This window comes from Engystomops pustulosus, chromosome 3 (genome assembly GCF_040894005.1).
Source record: "Engystomops pustulosus chromosome 3, aEngPut4.maternal, whole genome shotgun sequence".
Lineage (NCBI taxonomy): Eukaryota > Metazoa > Chordata > Amphibia > Anura > Leptodactylidae > Engystomops > Engystomops pustulosus.
Window position 1 is genome coordinate 188628444 of NC_092413.1, and position 22983 is coordinate 188651426.

At 43.3% G+C, this 22983-nt stretch overlaps 1 protein-coding gene across 2 annotated transcripts in view; it reads left to right on the forward strand.

Annotated features, from left to right (window-relative positions):
- The first annotated feature begins 9580 nt into the window (after window positions 1-9580).
- The window catches only part of LOC140120664 (galactose-3-O-sulfotransferase 2-like), a 42825-nt gene continuing 29422 nt past the window's right edge, over window positions 9581-22983 (forward strand). Inside the window, exon 1 of one of the 2 annotated variants that reach the window (XM_072139626.1) lies at window positions 9581-9792. In XM_072139626.1, the coding sequence (XP_071995727.1) occupies window positions 9770-9792 (23 nt within the window). In that variant the 5' untranslated portion in view covers window positions 9581-9769. The remainder of the gene's footprint in view (window positions 9793-22983) is intronic. The other variant, XM_072139625.1, reaches the window with a different exon arrangement.

Below are 22983 nucleotides of genomic sequence, written 5' to 3' on the forward strand. Positions count from 1 at the left end.
ACCTACCATGTAGAGCCTGGGCACATCCAACTAGTTCATGTGCAGAAGAGTTGTGTCCTTGCTCCACACAATATAATCCAGTAGCTGTCTTAGCTTCTTCTGGTTCACTACTAGCAGAGCAATGACATCATTACACCTCCTAACCTGGAGTGGATCCAAAGAAGGGCATAGCAGACAATGATAATTCATTCCCGTCGGGGCCTGGCTGGATGTGCTACTGAGCGGTCACAACTCAGGAAAGCTCCGCAGACTCCCAGTCATTAGGGGTGTCACAGCTTGGACGCCACCGCCTCGTCACATGATATGGGGTGCGACTGTACAGGTTAATTCAGCCTACTCAAATTTGTGCTCACCTTCCACTCATGACACAAATTGAGCATAAATCACACCTCATACAGCACCAGCACCAGACCTGCTGCCACCAATTATTGCATTTACACTGGGACCAATAAGTATCCCACTCAACATCCACTCCTGCCTCTCAAGCAGTCACCTTGTTACACTACTAGACATGCACACTCAGCTCTCTAGCAGTCACCTTGTTACACCACTAGACATGCACACTCAGCTCTCTAGCAGTCACCTTCCTACACCACTAGACATGCACACTCAGCTCTCTAGCAGTCACCTTGTTACACCACTAGACATGCACACTCAGCTCTCTAGCAGTCACCTTGTTACCCCACTAGACATGCACACTCAGCTCTCTAGCAGTCACCTTGTTACACCACTAGACATGCACACTCAGCGCTCTAGCAGTCACACAGCTAACCACACTTTACAAGGCTATGAGTTCGCACAGCATTCAGGAACCAAAATTAAAGTGAAAAGCTTTAATTACAAAAAGTTGTTCAGTGCATAAAAAAAAGATGTTAAAAACAAAAGAATTACAAAATAAAATGACACACAACACGGCAAAACAGTTACAAATAAAAAGGGAGAAAAATAACAGAAACTTACAACTTAAAGTAAATCCTCATTCCCTGGAGGGGGGAGAAATATGGAACACCCAGATGTCAGGCAGACCCCATAAAGTGAACCCCATTTCCTGTATCTCATATTGTTTTATTTATTTCTTCTCTGTTTGGATCAGGTTTCAGAACCTCCCATCAATTAATTAGACCACAGGGTCATTCAGGATTTACAAAAAAGTGTTAATGAGGAGGAGAGTCCAGGAATGTTTAAACAGTCTTATGTTTCTAAATCCTGATGCAGGAGGGGGGGGGGGGAGTGGAGGTGACCACATGTCCTTTGGGGTCTGCACAGACCAGTCTTCAAGTCAGAGTTTATCAGGCTGTAAAAACTCCATGATGTCATAAAAACCTGCCTGGATGCTTCAAAAGATGCCAATTGTCAAACATCTCAACAAAGTTAGTAATTGCCCTAGTTAAACAAATCTTATACATTCAAGATTAATATTTTCCTTGACAAGCGGCTACAAGCAGTCGGCTAACCCTAAACCTAAAACCTCACCTTCAGCTTCTTAGCAATTCCTACAGTAAAACTCTGGCATAATAAAAGCACATTATTAATTATACCTAATAAAAAGACAACCATCTTAAGGCATAATCTACAACAATATCTTATATACTCTACTTCACATTAACCCCAAGTTTAAAAGAAAGAAAACAGTGGGGCTTATTTGCTAAGGGTCGCGGATCGTACTTTCGTCAGACTGTTTACGGTTTACGGGATTTGCACAGCTTTGACAGGTATTTAACAGGAGTTTGCGCTGGGGTTGTGCGCAAGCGATCGGATTGTGGCGCAGCTGCGCCGGCTTCCATGCGATAGATATCGACTGATTCGAAACTGAGCGGTGGATTTAAGATTCAAATTCTGTCGCAAGCCCAAACACTTACATGCATCAGGAAGAAGAAGGTGAACTCTGTCGGACCTAATTCTCAGTGAAAGGGCGGCACGGTGGCTGAGTGGGTAGCACTTCTGCCTTGCAGCGCTGGGGTCCTGGGTTTGAATCCCACCCACGTCAACATCTGCGAAGAGTTTGTATGTTCTCTCTGTCTTTGCATGGGTTTCCTCCGGGTACTCTAATTTCCTCCCACACTCCAAAACATGCTGTTAGGTTGTTTAGATTGAGAGCCGCATGCGGACAGGGACCAATTTGACATGCTTTGTGCAGCGCTGTATAATCTGTGTGCGCTATATAAATGAAGAATTATTATTATTATTTATTGTGGCAGAGTGCATTATTGTCGGACAATGCACTTTCGTGAACTCCGCGGATCAGATTAGTAAATGTGCCCCAGTAAGGCCCCTTCTCCACTGGCGTTTTTCACGCGCGAGTTCTGCGCGTGCATTTGACGCTCAGAACTCGCATTGCACTCTGTCCCATTGTATTCAATGGGTCTTTCTCCATTTGCGTGGTTTTCAACGCGCGTGCTTGCGTTCGTTTGCACGCGCGTCAAAATCGCAGCATGCTCTATTTTTGCGATTCACGCGCATTTTTCACGCACCATTCAAGTCTATGGGGACGTATCAAAAACGCATTGCACTCGCAAACATTGCAAGTGCAATGCGAGTGCAATGCGTTTTAAACGTAAGGGTTGCTAGGTGACCAGTATAACAGTATTTCCCCTGCTCGCGAACGATCATTTAATTAAAAAAACACAATGAAGAACAGTGAAGAATAGAATAAAAACAGTGAACACAGTGAACACAGTGACCACAGGATCATTTAAGATAAAAACACAGTGCAGAACACAGTGCAGAATAGATTACAGATGTTCGGCACATCTGCTTACTTGTCGGGAGATACGCGCGGAGCGGTGCGAACAAAATAGCATGTGAAGAACAATATATATGTGTGAAGAAGACATTGCAGATGTATGGAAACATCTGCAATGTGTTCTTTACACACATATATATTGTTCTTCACATGCTATTTTGTTCGCAGCGCTCCGCGCGTATCTCCCGACAAGTAAGCAGATGTGCCGAACATCTGTAATCTATTCTGCACTGTGTTCTGCACTGTGTTTTTATCTTAAATGATCCTGTGGTCACTGTGTTCACTGTGTTCACTGTTTTTATTCTATTCTTCACTGTTCTTCACATCTGCTAACTTGTCGGGAGATAATATACGCGCGCGGAACAGTGAAGAATAGATCGCAGATGTTTGCAACTTATCATAAGACATTATTTTTCAATTAAATAAAACATTTTATTCCCGAACCTTGGTCCCTTTGAAAAAGTCCCATTGACTTAAAAAAACGCGCGTGAAAAACGCACCGAAAACGCAAAAAAACGCGAACAAAAATGCAACAAAAACGCAGCAAAAACGTCAGTTTTTCACGCATTGCACCCGCACGTGAAACGCAACGCTAGTGTGCAAGAGGCCTAAGTACGGTAATTGTAATAAAAGCTGAAAGATATGTGCCATCGTCTCCTGAGAGCCAGCATAGTTTACAGATCATTGATTCTCTCATACATTGTATTGTTCCTTTGGATGTCGAAACCAAACAATACTAAAGTAAAACACGAGTTACATATAGAAACTGGTGAAAGGTAACCACATGATTGCATATCAAGTTACTAGAAGCTGTTCACACACAGAATGTGAAACATGTAAGTGGTCAACATAAATAGTTGCTAATAAAGTTTTTTATTTTATTCCTAGAAACCCTAAGATTTTAAATCCCTTGTTACCAAATATTGTAAACGCAGGACTTGAGAGAAGATAAACTAATGCAGACCCTCAACATCTTAGAGAGTTGACAAGACAGACAAAGCTCATGAAGAACCAGGACCAATCACTACAGGGAACCCAATTTTAGTCCCGACGTATATACATTGCATATACACTCACCGGCCACTTTATTAGGTACACCTGTCCAACTGCTCGTTAACACTTAATTTCTAATCAGCCAATCACATGGTGGCAACTCAGTGCATTTAGGCATGTAGACATGGTCAAGACAATCTCCTGCAGTTCAAACCGAGCATCAGTATGGGGAAGAAAGGTGATTTGAGGCCTTTGAACGTGGCATGGTTGTTGGTGCCAGAAGGGCTGGACTGAGTATTTCAGAAACTGCTGATCTACTGGGATTTTCACGCACAACCATCTCTAGGGTTTACAGAGAATGGTCCGAAAAAGAAAAAACATCCAGTGAGCGGCAGTTCTGTGGGCGGAAATGCCATGTTGATGCCAGAGGTCAGAGGAGAATGGGCAGACTGGTTCGAGCTGATAGAAAGGCAACAGTGACTCAAATCGCCACCCGTTACAACCAAGGTAGGCAGAAGAGCATCTCTGAACGCACAGTGCGTCGAACTTCGAGTCAGATGGGCTACAGCAGCAGAAGACCATACCGGGTGCCACTCCTTTCAGCTAAGAACAGGAAACTGAGGCTACAATGTGCACAAGCTCATCGAAATTGGACAGTAGAAGATTGGAAAAACGTTGCCTGGTCTGATGAGTCTCGATTTCTGCTGCGACATTTGGATGGTAGGGTCAGAATTTGGCGTCAACAACATGAAAGCATGGATCCATCCTGCCTTGTATCAACGGTTCAGGCTGGTGGTGGTGTCATGGTGTGGGGAATATTTTCTTGGCACTCTTTGGGCCCCTTGGTACCAATTGAGCATCGTTGCTACGCCACAGCCTACCTGAGTATTGTTGCTGACCATGTCCATCCCTTTATGACCACAATGTGACCAACATCTGATGGCTACTTTCAGCAGGATAATGCGCCATGTCATAAAGCTGGAATCATCTCAGACTGGTTTCTTGAACATGACAATGAGGTCACTGCACTCAAATGGCCTCCACAGTCACCAGATCTCAATCCAATAGAGCATCTTTGGGATGTGGTGGAACGGGAGATTCGCATCATGGATGTGCAGCCGACAAATCTGCGGCAACTATGTGATGCCATCATGTCAATATGGACCAAAATCTCTGGGGAATGCTTCTAGCACCTTGTTGAATCTATGCCACAAGAATTGAGGCAGTCCTGAAGGCAGTCCTGACCCGTTACTATCATGGTGTACCTAATAAAGTGGCCGGTGAGTGTACATCCCCCATACACGTGCGGCACCATACCGCACCATACCGCTCCGTAGCCCGTATAAAGATAGGACATGTCCTATCTTTCTACGGAATGTGGCGCCGAGCACTGTATATTCCTATTGAGAGCTGCGCTCACCCCCTGCTCCTCTCCGCAGCGCCAATGTATGCCCGCCGTATTATGGTACGGCGGGCATTCATCGTGTGAATGTAGCCATACAGTGAGGGACACTACCCCCATACAGTGAGGAATACTTCGGCCATACAGTAAAGAACACTACCCCCATACAGTGAGAACCACTACGGTCATACAGTGAAGAACACTACCCCCATACAGTGAGGGACGAATTCCTGTGTGAGGAATTCATACAGGAAGTATATTGGAAAACTGTATAACTTTTCATTATTTAAACAATAACATTTATTTGCTGAAATGGGAATATACCTTTAAGTAGGATGACAGATCCACTACATATTGTTAAAGTGGTTATTAAGGACACATACACAAGTTCTTCTTGATGGTAGTTTTCCAAACAGCATTATGTGTAAAATCCAGTTCATACTGGGGTAGATATTTGGCTAGTGTACAGGGACCTGGAGGGCAGAGCTGGTATAGGACATGTCCCTGTCACCATTTATATAACAGCTCGATGTGAAATCGGCACATAAAGGGGTTTTCAGGTTCACAGTCGGACCGTGTGCCACAGTCAGACAGTAGTGTGTCACACGCTCTATGTTAAAGGTGCACCAGAAAAAGCTGATGCACTCTGCCCAAGCAGTGCAGGAGGCGCCACATTCATGGAGAACAGGCGCCAGAAATTCTGTGTCTGGCGCCCTCTCGAGACTACACAGGCAAACTGCACATAGTACAGACTGCACTGTTTTTTTAGACAATACATTTTTACATTTTGGCCAAGAATTAAACATCCACAAAGGATTAAATGATGAAAAGCTCCACAAAGTTTGATTACCAGTTTCTCCCTGAGGATGCCGATACCCCCCATATGTATTGGCAAACAGTCAGGCATAGAATGGAAGGAGTGCTATTAAGAAGAGATTGGGATTATAAACAGTTTTTTTTCTTTGTAATTTAGACATATGGGGGTTATTTTTTGCGAGATGAGTTCTACTTTTCAGGTACATTATTTAGGGGGTTTAATAGCTAATGATGAGATTTTATTAACTCTTTTTTTTGGTGGGTGTTAAGAAAATCAATGATTCTGGTTTGGGGGTTTCAGCTTTTTTTTTGTAACCATAAAAACAATATCTTATCTTTATTCTATGGGTCCCCATCGGTCATAGTGTGTGCGTGCGGGCAGAGAGCATAGACACTCCTCTGTCCGCACTGCCTGAAAGCCAAAGCAGAGCAAAGAAGACTTTTTTTAAACGGCTATTGGGGCGTGGAGTAGTCGGACATGAGGCTACTAGTCGCGGCTACTCCACGCCCCAGTAGCCTAGTTCCTCCGCCTACAAGGTAATCTTCGGCACGCAGCTACCTCTTGTGCGAATATCCTGCGTTCTGCACATGCGCAGAATGCAGGCCTACAGGTGCGCGGGCGTAGCTCCGAGGCCGGCGCTACTGCGCATGCGCAGAATGACGGGTACTCGGACGAGGGCGCGCAGCTCCTCGTAGCTGCACGCCGAAGATTACCTGGTAGGCGGAGTAGCCTCATGTCCAGCTACTCCACGCCCCAGTAGCCGCTTAAAAAAATTGGCATATAAACTCATTAAAGTTTACAAAAGGATAGCCGGGACGTAAGGATTAGCCCAAAAAGGGCTATCCTTACGTCCCATTCATCCACCTACCACCCGTTCTACCTTTAAAGGGGGGCTCTGCTGGACATTTCTTTTTAAAGGTTTTAAAGGGGGTCTCTGTTGGGCATTTTATTTTAAAAGTAAGGGCTCTCTTGGATATTTTATTTTAAAGGGGGACCCTGCTGGACATTATTTTGGTATGTAATCAAAATAATATAATATTTGGGGCACAGTGTGGGACATAAATATACAGATGCTCTGTAAATGACTGGGGCACAGTGTGAAGGTGTGCTGAAAGGAGTCCAAGTCCTGGCCAGGAGAAGTTGCAATAAATTTATGTACCAGTTGGAGAAGAATCATCACTTCTGAGGGGTCTACCAAGATCAAGACCAGGGCAGACCAGGTGATCACAGAGAGAAAGGGGCATCAGATTTAAACAGCAAGTGAAGTCTATGGGGCAGATTTATCAAGCAGTCTGAAAGTCAGAATATTTCCAGTTGCCCATGGCAACCAATCACAGCTCAGCTTTCATTTCACCAGTGCTCATGAATATTTTAAAGGGGAGCTGTGATTGGTTGCCATGGGCAATTGGAAATATTCTGACTTTCAGACTGCTTGATAAATCTGCCCCTATATCTTTGTTGGACTGCTGAAGGCCAGATAACACAATGAATGTCCCTAGCAGGTTGTCTATTAGAGACATCCCAGAGTAGACCTGCATGCACCAAGAACCAGCTGTGTCTTCTTCTAGTGCTGATTACAACATTGTACCAAACCAGCAACAGAAGTAACTTTGCAATGCAATTTTAGTTATGCAGTGTGTATTTATATTTGTGTATATCAGGGCTTCTGCACTATGCCAGTGGTTTGGAAGCCCTGAAATAATTGCAAATGCTAGCTTTTTGATAGCTCTTGGGATTATTTTCCCCTTTTCGCCTCCTCCACAGCAGCGAAGAGTTCCTGACCCTGCGCGTGCACACTTGTTGCAGCCGGCGACTTTTCATACGTGATAAGTATGATAAATAACCCCCAAGGTCTCTAAATTGTTTTATATTATTCAAATGAACAGTTTTTCGCCAAGGTAGGAATATGAACAACCTCCACTCTATGGACTTACTGGTTAGAAATGAGAGGATTTTTCGACTAGAGCTAAATTTACACTGTGACACAAGCTCCATGCACTGGTATATAGAGATGGACCCTCTGGCTCATTGGCATCATTTTTAAAGCCCTTTTTTCTTAAAAACAAGGGCATAAGAAGCTTAAAAAAAGAGTTCATCCTGCCAGAAGGGGCATTGCACTGACATTGTTAAGTGGCTATGTCAATTTATGGTGGCATCTCTGGTAGGTCTCTTTTATAACGGCATAAATGACTTCCTAAGAAAGGAAGTGCCATGAAACTTTGGAACACATATATAACAGTTAAGGTGCTCTAGTTTAGTTTTTGCGCATAAATGTATTGTTGCTCCTGAATAAGCAGCAGCTACATCCATCTGTGATGAGTTGAATTCAAGCCTCTTGTTAATCCCTTGTGAGTCTCAGCATGATTTTGCCTTTGTACTTTACTGTTAGGTGCAATATAGGCGCAATGTTAGATTCAGGCTCTTACACGTGATCCTCCTACAAGCTCCTCTCTGCTTCTCTCCTACACCCCAGCATGAAAATGACCCTCAAAGCAGAACCCAGGTTTGTGACACCCTGAGCCCAGTGATCTCCTCAGCAGTGGCTTCTCCTGGAGGGGATCCTCTGGTAGTGATGGGTTGTCCGCGAACGAGTTGGCACAAAGAGCCTGCTCACCTCAGTGAGCCGATGGCTCACTAATACCCACCCTGAATGGCTCACTATGCCCCCTTTAACCCGATAAAATTTGGTCAAAAGTGGTGTGGGGTGACTGACTGGCCTGCGAATATTTTATTATTTTTCAGTATCGGACGACGCGTTTCAAGGACAATATTCGCTATTACCCAGAGCCCATTTTTCTTATTTAGACCTGACACTATTGTCTCTTTCTCGCTGCAGCCCACCACACTGCTATTTTTCACCGTTACCCTCTCCTTTAAGATTGTAGACTCTTCTACTCACAACACAACCAGGCACCACGTGTCTCCCTCTATCACCTCTACTAGTGTGGTAAGCCTGATATATGGGGACACTTCCCTGCCCTGTCTCCCACAGACTTCTCCTCTATCCTGCTCTTAGCTGCTAATTTTGCAGATTATTTGTAAACAGAAGGTCCTGAAGTATAAACAGAGACTGCATGTAGTGTAAACACTGACTGAGCACTGCTGCTGTACTATATAGGAGATACACGGCTCTAAACAAGAACTCAGTGTTGCTTCTCAGTCTACACCACCTTCGGGCTGGAGTGTTTTTGCAACTGTAATTGTGCCTGAATGAAAAGGCACATTTGGATTGATAGGATAAATGAGGAAACATGGTTATTGTTGATACGCGGCTAGTTTGGTGTTTAGTCACAAAACTGGCGCAAAAACACTGTGACAATATCAAAAGGTGCAAAAACAAAACAAAAAAAAAAGGATACATCTGGCCCTTTGCATGTCATACAAGTAATTGCGGGGTATTGGATGGATGAGGACTGTAATTTAAACACCAAAACCAAGAGTGCCTTACAAATCTGGCTCCACATTTATTCTGGTAAGAAAAACAAAGGCATAAGTCATATGTAACAAATCTCTATACACTGATCCGTGCTACATTGTCTTAGTGGCCATGCAGACTTACTGAGCTACCGCCCAGTTTTATTACAGAGCACATTGCAGCTTGTTTCACTTTTTCAGGTCATAAAATGATGAGGATTAACATATACTTAGGAAGGCTGAACCTGTATAGCCAGAGGCATCTTCATAAACTGAGCGTCTATGGGTGTGAACTCAAGCTTCCTAAATTGGGAATGTCCTAGAGAAGTGAGACAAACGCATCCAGGGCCGCAGAGCGATGAACTTCAAGAAGTCTGAAAACTGATCACCTGCACAAAACATGGCCGGCTGTGGACGTGATAGGTACCAACGACTAACTCTTGTATTCTATTACTGTATTATTATCATATGCATTAGTTATAGGCAAGTGATAACTGGTTCGCACATAATCAGTGTTTATCACACATTTATATCTCGTGTGTTGCGTTCAGGTCTATTGAATAATCAGCGTTTAAAATAAGATTAGATTCTCCCCATTTGAGCTCAAGGGAAACATCAAGCAAACCATATGGCCGGCTCCTGTTTTTTACCTGGGCAGGTAGATTTTTAAAACTGTTTTATACCATTAAGGGTTATTGCATACATTTGCACCCTTGCTACTATTATTATTTTTGGAAGGATGGCACTGATATGAAACAACACCAACAGGTGTACACCACCGAAATATGAGTAGAAATTATACAAGGGAAACAGGGAGAGAAGGAAAGTGTGAGTGTAATTAATACTTTACTTTTATAAAATGCTCATTAACAATGGGGAATAGAACTCCTGGACCTTCAAGGTACTACTAGGCAGTATAAATTATGCTAAAATTAGGTCACCATTGTACACATATATATTTTTGTATCAGGAATATTTTTATTTTTATTATTTATTCTTATAAACCCTCCAACACATCATCAATGTACCTTTTCCAGGTAATTATGGAGGTGGGTATATAATTGTAAATCTTCGCTAAAAACCTGCAACAGGATGACAAGTGTATGGGGCAGATGGGGATCACAAGGCGACATCCACCTGCTTATATCACAGGACTAATCTGATTGGTCCTGCCATGTCGATTGCTGAAACTGGCCAGTCAATGCAGAAAGGCCAGTTTCTTTGATGTAAGTCATGACCGATAGTGTTATGACAGTTCATGTCATGACATATTGTAAGTCAGGACAGATCTGCTGCTCTCCAACGCCACCAGTCTGCATTTGGTGGTGTTGGAGTTATATGTGGGATCTGTCCTGTACTGTTGCACTATTACACCCCCCCCCCCCATCGTCCATTTTTCCTTGCGTAATTCCCGCCACCATCAGTTTTTCCTTGTAATATGCCCCCCATTGTCTGTTTTCCCTCCCTTCAACTGCACTTGTAAGTGCATTGTGATAGTAGAAGTAGGAGTAGTGCATGCCGTGTGCGGAGGAGGTAGTAGTGCATGTGGTGTGCGGAGGAGGTAGTGGTGTATGCAATTTGAAAACTTGCTACTTAAACTATAAATCTTCTAAAAAATTTTTAAAAAATAAGCAAACGTAAAAAGAAATTATGGAAATAGAAAGAAGACAAATGGCAAAAGTTTTCTACCAAAAAAAAATTAGTCAAAAAAATATAACACTTGAAAGTCAGAAAATTCACATTTTTCCTAAAATGTCAAATTTTTACCCCCAAAAATTTGACCAATCAGCAAAATTATACTACTAATAGTGCCGGGAAATAACGTAAATGATGGTGTAAATATAAATGTGGTGGGGGAACACTACGAGGGAAGAAAACAGGAGATGATGCCACCGATTAAAGTTGAGGATGTGGTACTAGAACTAGGACGGATAAAACCTAATAAAGCTGGAGGCCCAGACATGTTAGATAATAAGGTTCTGAAAACGTGTTGTAAAGAGTTAGGTGAGGTTTTCACACATTTATTCAATATGAGCCTACAATGTGGAATAGTGCCAACGTTATGGAAAACGTCGGTTATAGTTCCTGTAAATAAAGTCCCACGACCGAAAGCGTTAAACGACTATAGACCAATAGCGTTGACCTCGGTGGTCATGAAAATCTTAGAAAGACTGGTTATGCGGCACTTATCTAGTGCAGTGAAGGACTTTGTAGACCCATTACAATTTGCATATCGCCGTGGCTTAGGAGTAGACAATGCATTAATTAACCTGTTACACAGAGTAAGTGCTCATCTAGAATCCCCCAAAACAGAGATCCGCTTGACTTTTTTTGACTTCAGCAGCGCATTTAACACGATCATTCCAGAATTGCTAGAGTCTAAGCTGCAGGTTATGCAGATAGAACCGATTATGATTAAATGGCTGATGACCTATCTGCGCTGCAGACCACAGAGGGTTAGGTTGGGTGACATATGGTCTGATGAGGTGGTGTGCAGTACGGGGGCCCCTCAGGGTACTGTGTAAGCTCCCTTCTTGTTTATTCTGTACACCTCTGATTTTAGGAAAAACGATCCGGCTTGTTTTCTTCAGAAATACTCGGATGATTCGGTATTGGTGGGCTGTATTACAGAGGGGGACGACAGTAAATATCGAGAGTCAGTGATTACATTTACTGAATGGTGCAGCTCAAATGGTCTTGTACTAAATGTAAATAAGACGAAAGAATTGGTTATAGATTTTTCGAGAAAAAAGGGCGCTATGCCCAAACCGCTTATTATAGCAGGGACAGAAGTGGAGCAGGTTGGTAGCTATAAATACTTGGGCGTGATCATTGACAATAAATTAAGTTGGCATGAGCATATAGAAAAGGTTTCCAGACTTGCTAATAGTAATCTATTTTTTTTACGTAGACTAAGAGCATTTGACACCCCAAGGACTATGATGGTTGGTTTCTATAATACGGTTATGGTGAGCGCATTTGCATTTGCCCTAGCGGCTTGGGGCATTTGTATCTCTAGTAGGGATTGTCAAAAGATGGATAAAATAATTAAGAAAGCCTCCTCGATAGTGGGTTTGCCATTTGATAGATGGGAGAAACTTGTACAGTGTGGGATAATAAAGAAATTGGAAAAAATCATAAATAACTGTGACCATCCAATGCATGGCGTGCTGCAGGCACAGATTAGTGGTTTTAGTTCCCGTTTTATTCTCTTGCGTTGCAGGTCGGAGAGATTCAAAAAGACGTTTATACCGGCCGCTCTCGAGCTGTCAAATACCGCAATTAGGGGTAAAATAGGGAAGTTTTAGAATGTATGACTATTGGAAAGAAGGGTACTATTTTATTACTTTTTATAATTCATTTAATTAATTATTTATTGAATTTCAAGTGAAATTTATATTTACGTGTATTGGTGTTTTTTTCTGTTCTATGGTATATGTGTTTTTTTATGTGAGTTTTTTTATATATGTGATGTCTTGTTGATTGATGTACTGCGGATGTGACACTTTAAGTTCCCGTTTGGGATAATAAAGTATTTTTTTTTTTTTTTTTTTTTTTTAAAGTTTTTTATTATCAATTATCCATAGTATGTTACAGGACATCTTTTGCAGTATCAAACAAGATCCGTAATACATTACAGCATTACATGTCATATTATAGATAACAGCATATACACAGGCTCCCTTCTATTAAGAGCCACCAACCTAACGCAGAAAATGTCCTGACATCAATATACATAAATCCCCCCAAATCCCCCCTCCCTCCCCACCCTCTACCGATGCTGGGGACGCTGAGTGTACACAGTATATAGACCATGTAGTACAAAGAAGACCTCTATATACTCCACAGATTCCAAATATCCCTAAGTCTGCTGCCTTTCCTATATCGTTTTTCATAAGCACATTCGTACGATTTTATACGATTCACTAAATTGCTCCATTCATTCACTGTTGGGGAGTTCTCATCTAGCCAGTGTTTAACTAATACTAGTCTTGCAAGGAAGATGGTCTTCAAGGCCAAGTCACCCTTTAATCTATCATCTAGAGAAATCGGGAGCAAGCCCAAGACCCCGAAAGTAGCAACGCGCGGGAAAGCACATTGGAGCTGATCCTCTATTCTCGTGAATATCTCCTCCCAATAAGAGTTAATCTTCGGACAATCCCATAGAACATGTAGAATATCGGCCTGGGGACATTTACATCTCTTACAATTAGAATTCTCACTTAAGCCTATTTTAAACATTAAATATGGTGAAAAATAAATTCTGTATAATATATGAAGTTGTGTACATCTGTGATTCAAATTAATCGTTGATCTAACCACATTCTTATAAATATCTCGCCATTGTGCCACAGTGATAAAACCGACCTGGTTTGACCATTTCAGTTGAGTGATATGACTAGCCTTCTGGTCTATAGTAGACCTAAATAGACAATATATACTAGATAAATTGAGTCGTGATATATCTAAGTCTAATAGTTCCGTGAATTTTCCCCCTGAATATATCGTGAACCTATCGTGGTGTAATTCTTTCCTATATGCGTGAGCAATTTGGCAATACCTAAAAAAGTCCCTTTCTTCCAAAATCCCCCTATAACACCAATCCTGAAAGGAGGGCAATGTCCCACCTTCTTCCAACTGCTCCAAAGACTTAATCCCCTTTCTTTCCCAAAACCCAACGTCATCCATTTTTGCTAGCTCCAAAAAGTTAAGATTACCCCACAGAGGAGTAAATTTAAATCCTCCCTTAATACCAAATAACCTCCTAAGGTCTCTCCAGGTATAGTCCAATACCCGTGCCAAAGGGAGTCTTTTAGCATTAAGGCCCTTCAATTGACCTGACTCAAGTAGAGTCAAAATTGAGGCAAATCTTTGGTCCAACTGCAGAGTAATAGCATGGAATATGTTGGATTGTCTATTTTCCAAAATAAACTGGGTCTGTGCCGCTAAAAAATAGTGATAAAAGGATGGGAGTGACAAACCACCCCTTTCCTTATTAAGCATTAAAGTTTCTTGTTTAATGCGCACCCTCTTTCTCCCCCAAAGTAGTTTGTTAATAATCGCCCGAATGAACCCAAACCATCTCTTACCTATCCAGCAAGGAGAGTTAGATAATACATATAGTACTTGAGGTAGCAATACACTCTTTATCAAGATAACTCTCTCTGCACGGTTTAGAGGCAGCGTATTCCATGTATTAACCTTATTTTTTATTTTTGTAAGTAATGGGGCAAGATTCAGAGTAATATAATCATCTGGAAAAAGAAAACGCCAGCTCACCTCCACGACCACACGGATACCGGCACGAAACCCGCCTTGTTTGCTAAGGCACAAACACTTTGAGAAATAAAGTTGATGGTCCAGCCAGCAAGAGTGATCTTTTTTAGACTTTTATTTCATCCATTATTCTTTTGTCCATAGTGCTATTCCAACATTCCAAAATGTTTGGAATGTTGGAATAGCACTATGGACAAAAGAATAATGGATGAAATAAAAGTCTAAAAAAGATCACTCTTGCTGGCTGGACCATCAACTTAATATAATCATCTACCTTAGCCGTGATCTTTAAACCGAGATAATCGCATGAAGAAGAGACCTTCAATTCGGACTGCAGGTGATTGGAGTACGGGGTATCGTCCAGAGGGACCAGTATCGACTTATGAGTATTTATCTGAAAGCCTGAAAATCTGCCATATTCCTGTATGACCCTCAAGGCTTTTGAGGCCGATACTTCGGAGTTTTTGAGAAGGAGGAGGACATCATCCGCATATAACATTATCTTATCCTCGGACCCAGCTAGTCCTCCCCCCTCTATCTCCCTGTCTGCCCTAAGTTTTATTGCCAGAGGTTCTATAAAAAATGCAAATAACAATGGGGACAGGGGGCATCCCTGCCTAGTACCCCTAGACAGTGTAAAAAAGGGGGAGAAGTCGCTATTGACCCTTATACAGACCCTCGGTGACCTATAAAAAAGTCTGATCCAATCCACAAACGGGCCACCCAGGCCAAATCTATGCAGCACCTCCCAGAGGAAGTCCCACTCCACCCTATCAAAGGCCTTAGAGGCATCCAGTGACAGGATGGAGCGCGACCCCCCCCGGCCCAGCTGCAGACCCGCGAAGAGCCGTCTTATATTGGTCTTACTATGTCGACCAGACAGAAAGCCACATTGGTCTTCATGAATAAGTGTTGGTGCATACTCTTTTAATCTATTTGCCATTAATTTGGCCACCAACTTGGCATCTGCATTAATGAGCGAAATCGGTCTATAAGATTCCGCCTCCAATGGGTCTTTGTTTTTTTTTGGGATCAAAACTATACTTGCCTCGTACCAGGAGTCAGGCAACCTACCCTCCCTTTGCGAGTATTCCCAAATCTCCACCATGAGAGGGAGAAGAATAGAGCCAAATCTACTGTAGATTTCTAGAGGAAGCCCATCCAGTCCCGGGGAAGAATTGCGTCTGGAGGATGCAAGAGACTCATCGAGCTCTACACTAGTTATGGGGCGCGATAACACGTCTGCCCTTTCCCTCGACAGAAAGGGGAATTGAATGTTATCTAAAAAATGTCTTATGTCCCCTATTGACGCCTCCAAATCTGAGGAGTAAATACCTTGAAAAAATTTTAAAAAAGTATCTCTAATCTCCTCGGCCTTAGTGGTTATGTCCCCAAAATTATTTTTTATAGCTGTTATTCTGTTTTCCTCCTGTTGTTTTTTAACTTTCTGCAAAAGCCCCTTTGAGGGTACCCCACTCTCACAATGTGCCCTCTGATCCATGAAAAATAATTTCTGCATCGCCTTATCTGCCATAAATCTATTATACTCCTCTTGTGCCCTAATATAGCTATCGTGCCTCTCTTGCGTATCACACTCCAGAAAGTCCCTCTCTTTTTCTTTTGCCTCCTTTTTTAACAGCCTCTCCTTGCTGGCCCATTGCTTACGTAGGTGTATAATTTCTGAATTTAATATCCCTCTGAGAAAAGATTTCAAGGCGTCCCACATTAACCCAAGGTTAGCCCCAGTACGATTCATCTCAATAAATCTGCAAATCTCTCCCTTAATTTTATCCTCGTCTGTCAATAGCACTAACCAATGCGCATTGAGCTTCCAGAACTTAAGAGCAGGTTTCCCAGACCCGGACAACTCAAGGACCAACGGCGAGTGATCGGATATGGACCGGTTATCATACCGGATTTTCCCCACCCAATCAATGGCCAGATCATTAGCCAATGCTAAGTCGATCCGGGAAAGGGTTTTATGGGAACGATTGTAGCATGAAAATATCGGTTGTTCCCCCTTTAAGGATCTCCACACATCTCTCCAACCCACTTCCTGGCAGAACCTGGCAAAGGGGGTATCCCCCGTCTCTATACTTGCCAGATTTTTTTTCCCTATACGGTCTTTCTTGTCCGACATTACAGCATTAAAGTCACCCAGGACCAGAACCGGGCAATCGCCCACCTTTTCCAAAAACCGCAACAGACTTATCAGGACATCATATCGGAAGGGGGGCGGTATGTAGACTCCTGCCACGACACATTTAATACCGTCTAATATACCTAGCAAAAAAACATATCTTCCATCTGGGTCACACCTTGCTTCCAATACCTGGAAGCCAACTGATCTATGCACCAGAATAGAGACTCCTCTAGAGAATGATGAAAACACTGAATTGTACGCCTGAGTGGCCCACCTCCTTTCCACAAGAGTCAGAGAATCCTTATCAAGATGTGTCTCCAAAAGTATAACAATTGCTGGTAGTTGTTTAACAATATAATCAAAGATAATGCAGCGTTTCAAGCGATCTTTTAAACCTCTTATATTCCATACTATAAACCTAGCGCCCATTTATATCTGCGCAAAAAACAGGGAGAGAAAAAAAAAAAAAGGAGAACGTGGAACAGACCTAGAAAAAAGGAAAAAAAAAAAAACCAGCATCCCCAGCATCGGACCAACCCTCCCCCCCCCAATCCCACCACCTGTTCTACCGTAGTACAACTCTTCCTACTTCAGCCACTTTCCCGCCCCCCCTCACCCCCCTCACCCCCATTGCTGACCTGTAACAACTACATATGATGGCCAAAGTCTCCAAGCTTATAGTCCCTTAAGATCTAACCAGTCTGAAACTTGTTCTGGTGCACTAAAAAACTGGGACTGACCTTGATAGATAATTTTTAGTTTGGCCGGAAACATTAATGAATAAATAATTCCCTTATCTCTCAACCTTTTTTTTACCTCCAGAAAACTTTTCCTCTTCTGGAGGGTATCCTTAGAAAAGTCCGGGTATATTGAGACTTTAGCACCTTGAATTGATAAATCTTTTAAATCACGTGCTCGTTTCAGTATCATATCCCGATCTCTCGAGAGTAACGTTTTGCAGATGAGGGTACGAGGGGTATTCCCAGGAATATGGGGACCTGCCGGGATTCTGTGCGCCCGCTCAATATCAAAATGCTGGGAGAGATGCTCCTTCCCTACCTCCTTCAAAAACCAATCTTTAATATAGCTTACGGGGTTCTCTCCCTCAGCTTTTTCTGGGACCCCTATTAGTCTTAGATTGGCTCTTCTTGAACGGTCCTCCATATCCGCAATTTTCCCTTTAAGGGCCTTATTCTCTACCTCGAAACAGGAGGTGATTTTTTTGAGAGTGCCCACCTCCTTCTCAATCTTAATAATTTTTTCTTCTGCCGTTTTTTGTTTCTCTCTTACCCTATTCAGCTCTTCTCTCAAAAGGGAGACATCTCCTCTTAGAGCCCCAACCTGATCTGTCAGACCCAATATTGCAGAGTTGCATGTTTTTATGGAGTCTAAGATCTCTCTTAACATTGCGTTTTCTCCCCCCGTATTTGCCTCGTCACCATCTTGGTCCTCCCCCTCTAATGTAACTATTCTCGAGCCTTGTGATTTATTTTTAGGGTCTTGGGCCTCATTTTCAGGGTTTTTCTGTAGAGTCAAGCCTGTACGTGTTTTAACTGGGGGGGACTTCCATAGTTTATCCAATTTTGTGGAGTTATCTCCTTTTGCCCCTCCTTTCTCTTTCTCCTTAGGTGAAACTGCCCCCACAGACTTCCTTGAAGAGTTTTTAGGAGGCATACCTGGTGTCTGAAGTATACTCCCCCTAAGCCGCAGTGTTAGACAAATAACCTAGTACCCAGATATAACAGCCTAACAAAAGAGCGCTATACACTGCACAGTTGAATACAAACAATATCAAATTACTTCAGATAGCCAGCTACCAACTACTGGCATGTAACAGACAAAATAACAGACAGTAAAAAAAGCTGGGGTAGAGGCGGAATTGGATAAATCGGTGTTGACGCCGATAGACACCAGCCCCGGCTCTAGTACACCAAAAAAAAAAAAAAAAAAAAAAAAAATTTGCAAAACGACAATCAGAAGCGCCGAATGTTCTGCATGGACCGAAGTCTGGGTCCGTTCACACCTATGGATTGTCAAGTTGTTAGTATGCAGAGTTAATAAAGACCAGTGCCACGTTATTGTTGTTAAATTATCTTCTGCGTTCTTGACCGCGTGTTACCTCCATGGGAGGAGGTTGCAGAGATATAACTTGCTGCTGACAATGTTAAAGAGTTATATGAAGAGGAACAAGAGGCTGACATATAGCGAACGAGTAACAAACAAACGGACGGCAGATGTCATGCAAATGTTAGTTTGGTTAGAGGAAAAAAAAAGTCAGAGTTAGTGCCAAAAGCAGCCAGGTTAGAACATGGGAGAGGAAGGTTAGGGCCAGGTACATCTCACCCATCCACACGAACGGCTTGAAAATGCAATCATCTCAGGGTTGAAGAACCGGGACCAAACCCGCCATCTTTAATCTTTGCCTCCGGCCACACCGACTCCAGGAAAAACGCTCCAGCCACACCGCCTCGGCAGCGATCCCAGACGTCTTCCCCCGGGTCAGCGCGCATCCAGAAGCAGAAATCCTCAGTGTCCCACTTGTCTAATCATCCCTTCCAACAGCCCAGCACCGCTCACAAACCATGGGGTGCCCAGCTGCGTCCACGCCGAAGCGCCAGTGACACCCGGCAGCGAGGACCCCGCACGGAGATGAGCGCCGGGCACGAAGGAGCAGCGCGCCCGGCGGGACCACCCCCGCCGCGGGACAACAAGGACCGGGCTTCCACTTCTCCACCCGGGCCAGGAGCTCAGAATCGCCGGCCACTGAGAGCCATGTCAGAACAGCGGGGGGAGTGGAAGGTGAGGAGGACGGCCGTGCGGCGTGACGCGTGCGTACTACGTCATGCCGTTACGCTGATAATAAAGTATTATTATTATTATTATTAACTACAATGTGTCACGAGAAAACAATCTCAAAATCAGTTTGATACGTTAAAGTGTTAAAAAGTTATTACGACACAAAGAGACACTGGTCAGATTTAAAGAAAACGGGCTGAGCCTTAATGTGTAAACTGGCTGCGTCCTTAAGGAGTTAATCTCACCCCATTATAAACATGATTACTTTAGGTCTACATAATGTCTTAAAGAGTTTCGTTACAGAAGTGGCAAGAAAGTGTTTTCTGTAAATATTGCACATTAGTCAGTCATTGGCAGGTTGACCTGTCAATCACCCTAACTAATGAATAAGAATTGGACAGAATCATCCATCCACGGAGATCGCCATTTCCGTCAGCTACATAGAGATTAATGCAGCAGAACGGTCATTCGTGGCTGACGAAGGGGTCTGACAAAGGTACGTGGGACCTCATCGGACCCCCTCGCTTTCTTGATCTGTGGGGGTCTTATCACTGAGACCCCCACTGATCAGCAAGTTAAGCCCTATCCCGTGGAAACCCCCTGGGAAAACCCCTTTAAGTGTCAACACAAACACAAGGATAAGCCGGCTGCTTTACAAATAAAGCCACCACACATAGCCTTTTCTATCCCACCTCTAGATTCCTCCCCCTTGACAAGATATAGGGGAGAATCTTTATTTTTCCTGGCAAGTTTATAAGCTTATAATTTCTTATATTTTTTTAAGGACACATAAGCTTAGACCCTTGTCCTGACACAAAAATACATATGTGTGTACAATGGTGACCTGATTTTAGCATCATTTATACTGCTTAGTAGTACCTCAAAGGTCCAGGAGTTCTATTCCCCATTTTTAATGAGCATTTAATAAAAGTAATGTATTAATTACACTCACACTTTCCTTCTGTCACTGTTTCCTTTGTATAATTTCTGCTATTATTTTTTATGATAACATTAATACATACACTGTGGTGCAGCAGCTGAGCTTCCTCTAAGGCGCAGAAAAAGCAAAGCTGTCATACAAAATGACCATCACCAGAGGTCCAGAGGGAGCACAACTGCAGTGCAAATCTGTAGTTATGGTGGGTTTTAAAGAAATGCAATAAAATATGTTTGCTTTTAAATGGTGAGCACTGCACATTAATTTTACTTTATGTGACTGCAAGTTGGATTATGCCAGGGCTGTGTCCGCAAATAATAACGGCTGGATAGAGTCACTATACCTTACTACATGGGTGAAGAGTGGAAACATTCTGACATCGCAGTCTGCGTATTACTTTACATCATTTCAGTTAGACAATTAGACTAAGTTCACATCTGCATTAGGGTTTTATTTCTAGAGATGAGCGAACATACTCGTCCGAGCTTGATGCTTGTTCGAGCATTAGCGTACTCGAAACTGCTCTTTGCTCGGACGAATACTTCGCCCGCTCGAGAAAATGGCATCTCCCGCCGTTTTGCTTTTTGGCAGCCAGAAACAGAGCCAATCACAAGCCAGGAGACTCTGCACTCCACCCAGCATGACGTGGTACCCTTACACGTCGATAGCAGTGGTTGGCTGGCCAGATCAGGTGACCCTGGGATAGACTAGCCCCTGCCTGCGCTGCTCGGATCATTCTGTGTCTGGATGCCGCTAGGGAGAGAGCTGCTGCTGGTCAGGGAAAGCGTTAGGGTGTTCTATTAGCTTACTGTTAGGCAGGAGTGATTCTAAAAGAACCCAACAGCCCTTCTTAGGGCTACAATAACGTTTTATTTTCCTTTTTTTTGGTTTGCTTGTGGCTGGGCTTGCTGCTATTAGTAGTGCAGCTAGTACCATATTGTGAGGAATTTGCAGGGAGACTTGTGTTTAGCTCTTAGTGACACACATATCCACCTCAAACACTGAAGTGGGACAATCTATTAGGGGTTTGATTTGAATTAGGCAGAGTCTGCTGATTTATTTTTTTTTACGTTTATTTCTTTTTAGAACTCACAGTAATCTGCCAAAGCAGTGTGCTTTCAGTGTAGAAAATAGAAAATAGCCATAGGAGAACCCCAACAGCTTATTTAGGCCTACAATAGCGTTATATTTTCCTTTTTTTTTTTGGTTTGCTTGTGGCTGGGCTTGCTGGCATTACTAGTGCAGCTTGTACCATATTGTGAGGAATTTGCTGGGAGACTTGCGACCGTTGTGTTTAGCTCTTAGTGACACACATATCCACCTCAAACACCGAAGTGGGACAATTTATTAGGGGTTTGATTTGAATTAGGCAGAGTCTGCTGATTGATTTATTTTTTACGTTTATTTCTCTTATAACTCAAAGTCATCTGGCACAGCACAAAATCCAGTTGTGTGCTGTCAGTGTAGGTTAGAAACTAGCCATAGCAATAGGATAGCATCGTTTTGTTTAAAAAAAAAACACAAAAAACACAAAAAAAAAAATTTGAAGTTTACACTTTAATTTTGAAAATGTTTAACCCGAGGGCTAGGGGTAGAGGACGAGGGCGTGGACGTGGGCTTCCAACTACTGCAGGGGTCAGAGGCCGTGGTCCTGGGCGGGGTGAGACACCACCTGCTGATGAGGGAGCAGGGGAACGCCGCAGAGCTACACTCCCTAGGTTCATCATGTCTCAAGTTACTGGGACTCGTGGTAGAGCACTGTTGAGGCCAGAACAGTGTGAAGAGGTGATGTCGTGGATTGCGGACAATGCTTCTAGCCATTTGTTCACCAGTCAGTCTTCCACGCAGTCCACCCATGTCACCGAAATCAGCACTCCTCCAGTTCCTCCACCTCAGCCTCCTTCCCCCCAGTCTGCCCCCTCCCAGCAAAATTTGGCATTTGAACCGGCATACACTGAAGAACTGTTTTCTGGGCCCTTCCCACAGCCACAAACCACTTGTCCGGTTGCTGCTGAGCAATTTTCCGATGCCCAGGTTTTCCACTGGTCGCAGTCTGTGGGTGATGATGACATTATTGACGTAGTGGAAGAAGTGTGTAAAGAGGTGTCGGACGATGAGGAGACACGGTTGTCAGACAGTGGTGAAGTTGTTGTCAGGGCAGGAAGTCCGAGGGGGGAGCAGACTGAGGGATTGGAGGATGATGAGGTGACAGACCCAAGCTGGGTTGATAGGCCGGGTGAACACAGTGCTTCTGAGACGGAGGCGAGTCCCATAGCAGAAGAGGTTGGAAGAGGCAGTGGTGGGGCCAGACAGAGAGGCAGGGCCAGAGCTGGTGCATCAGCGCCAAATGTTGCCCGTTATCAAGCTCCCGTGGCGAGGGCTATATTTTCAGAAGTCTGGAGGTTCTTTAAAGAAACACCAGATGACCAACGGACTGTGGTGTGCAACCTGTGCCAAACCA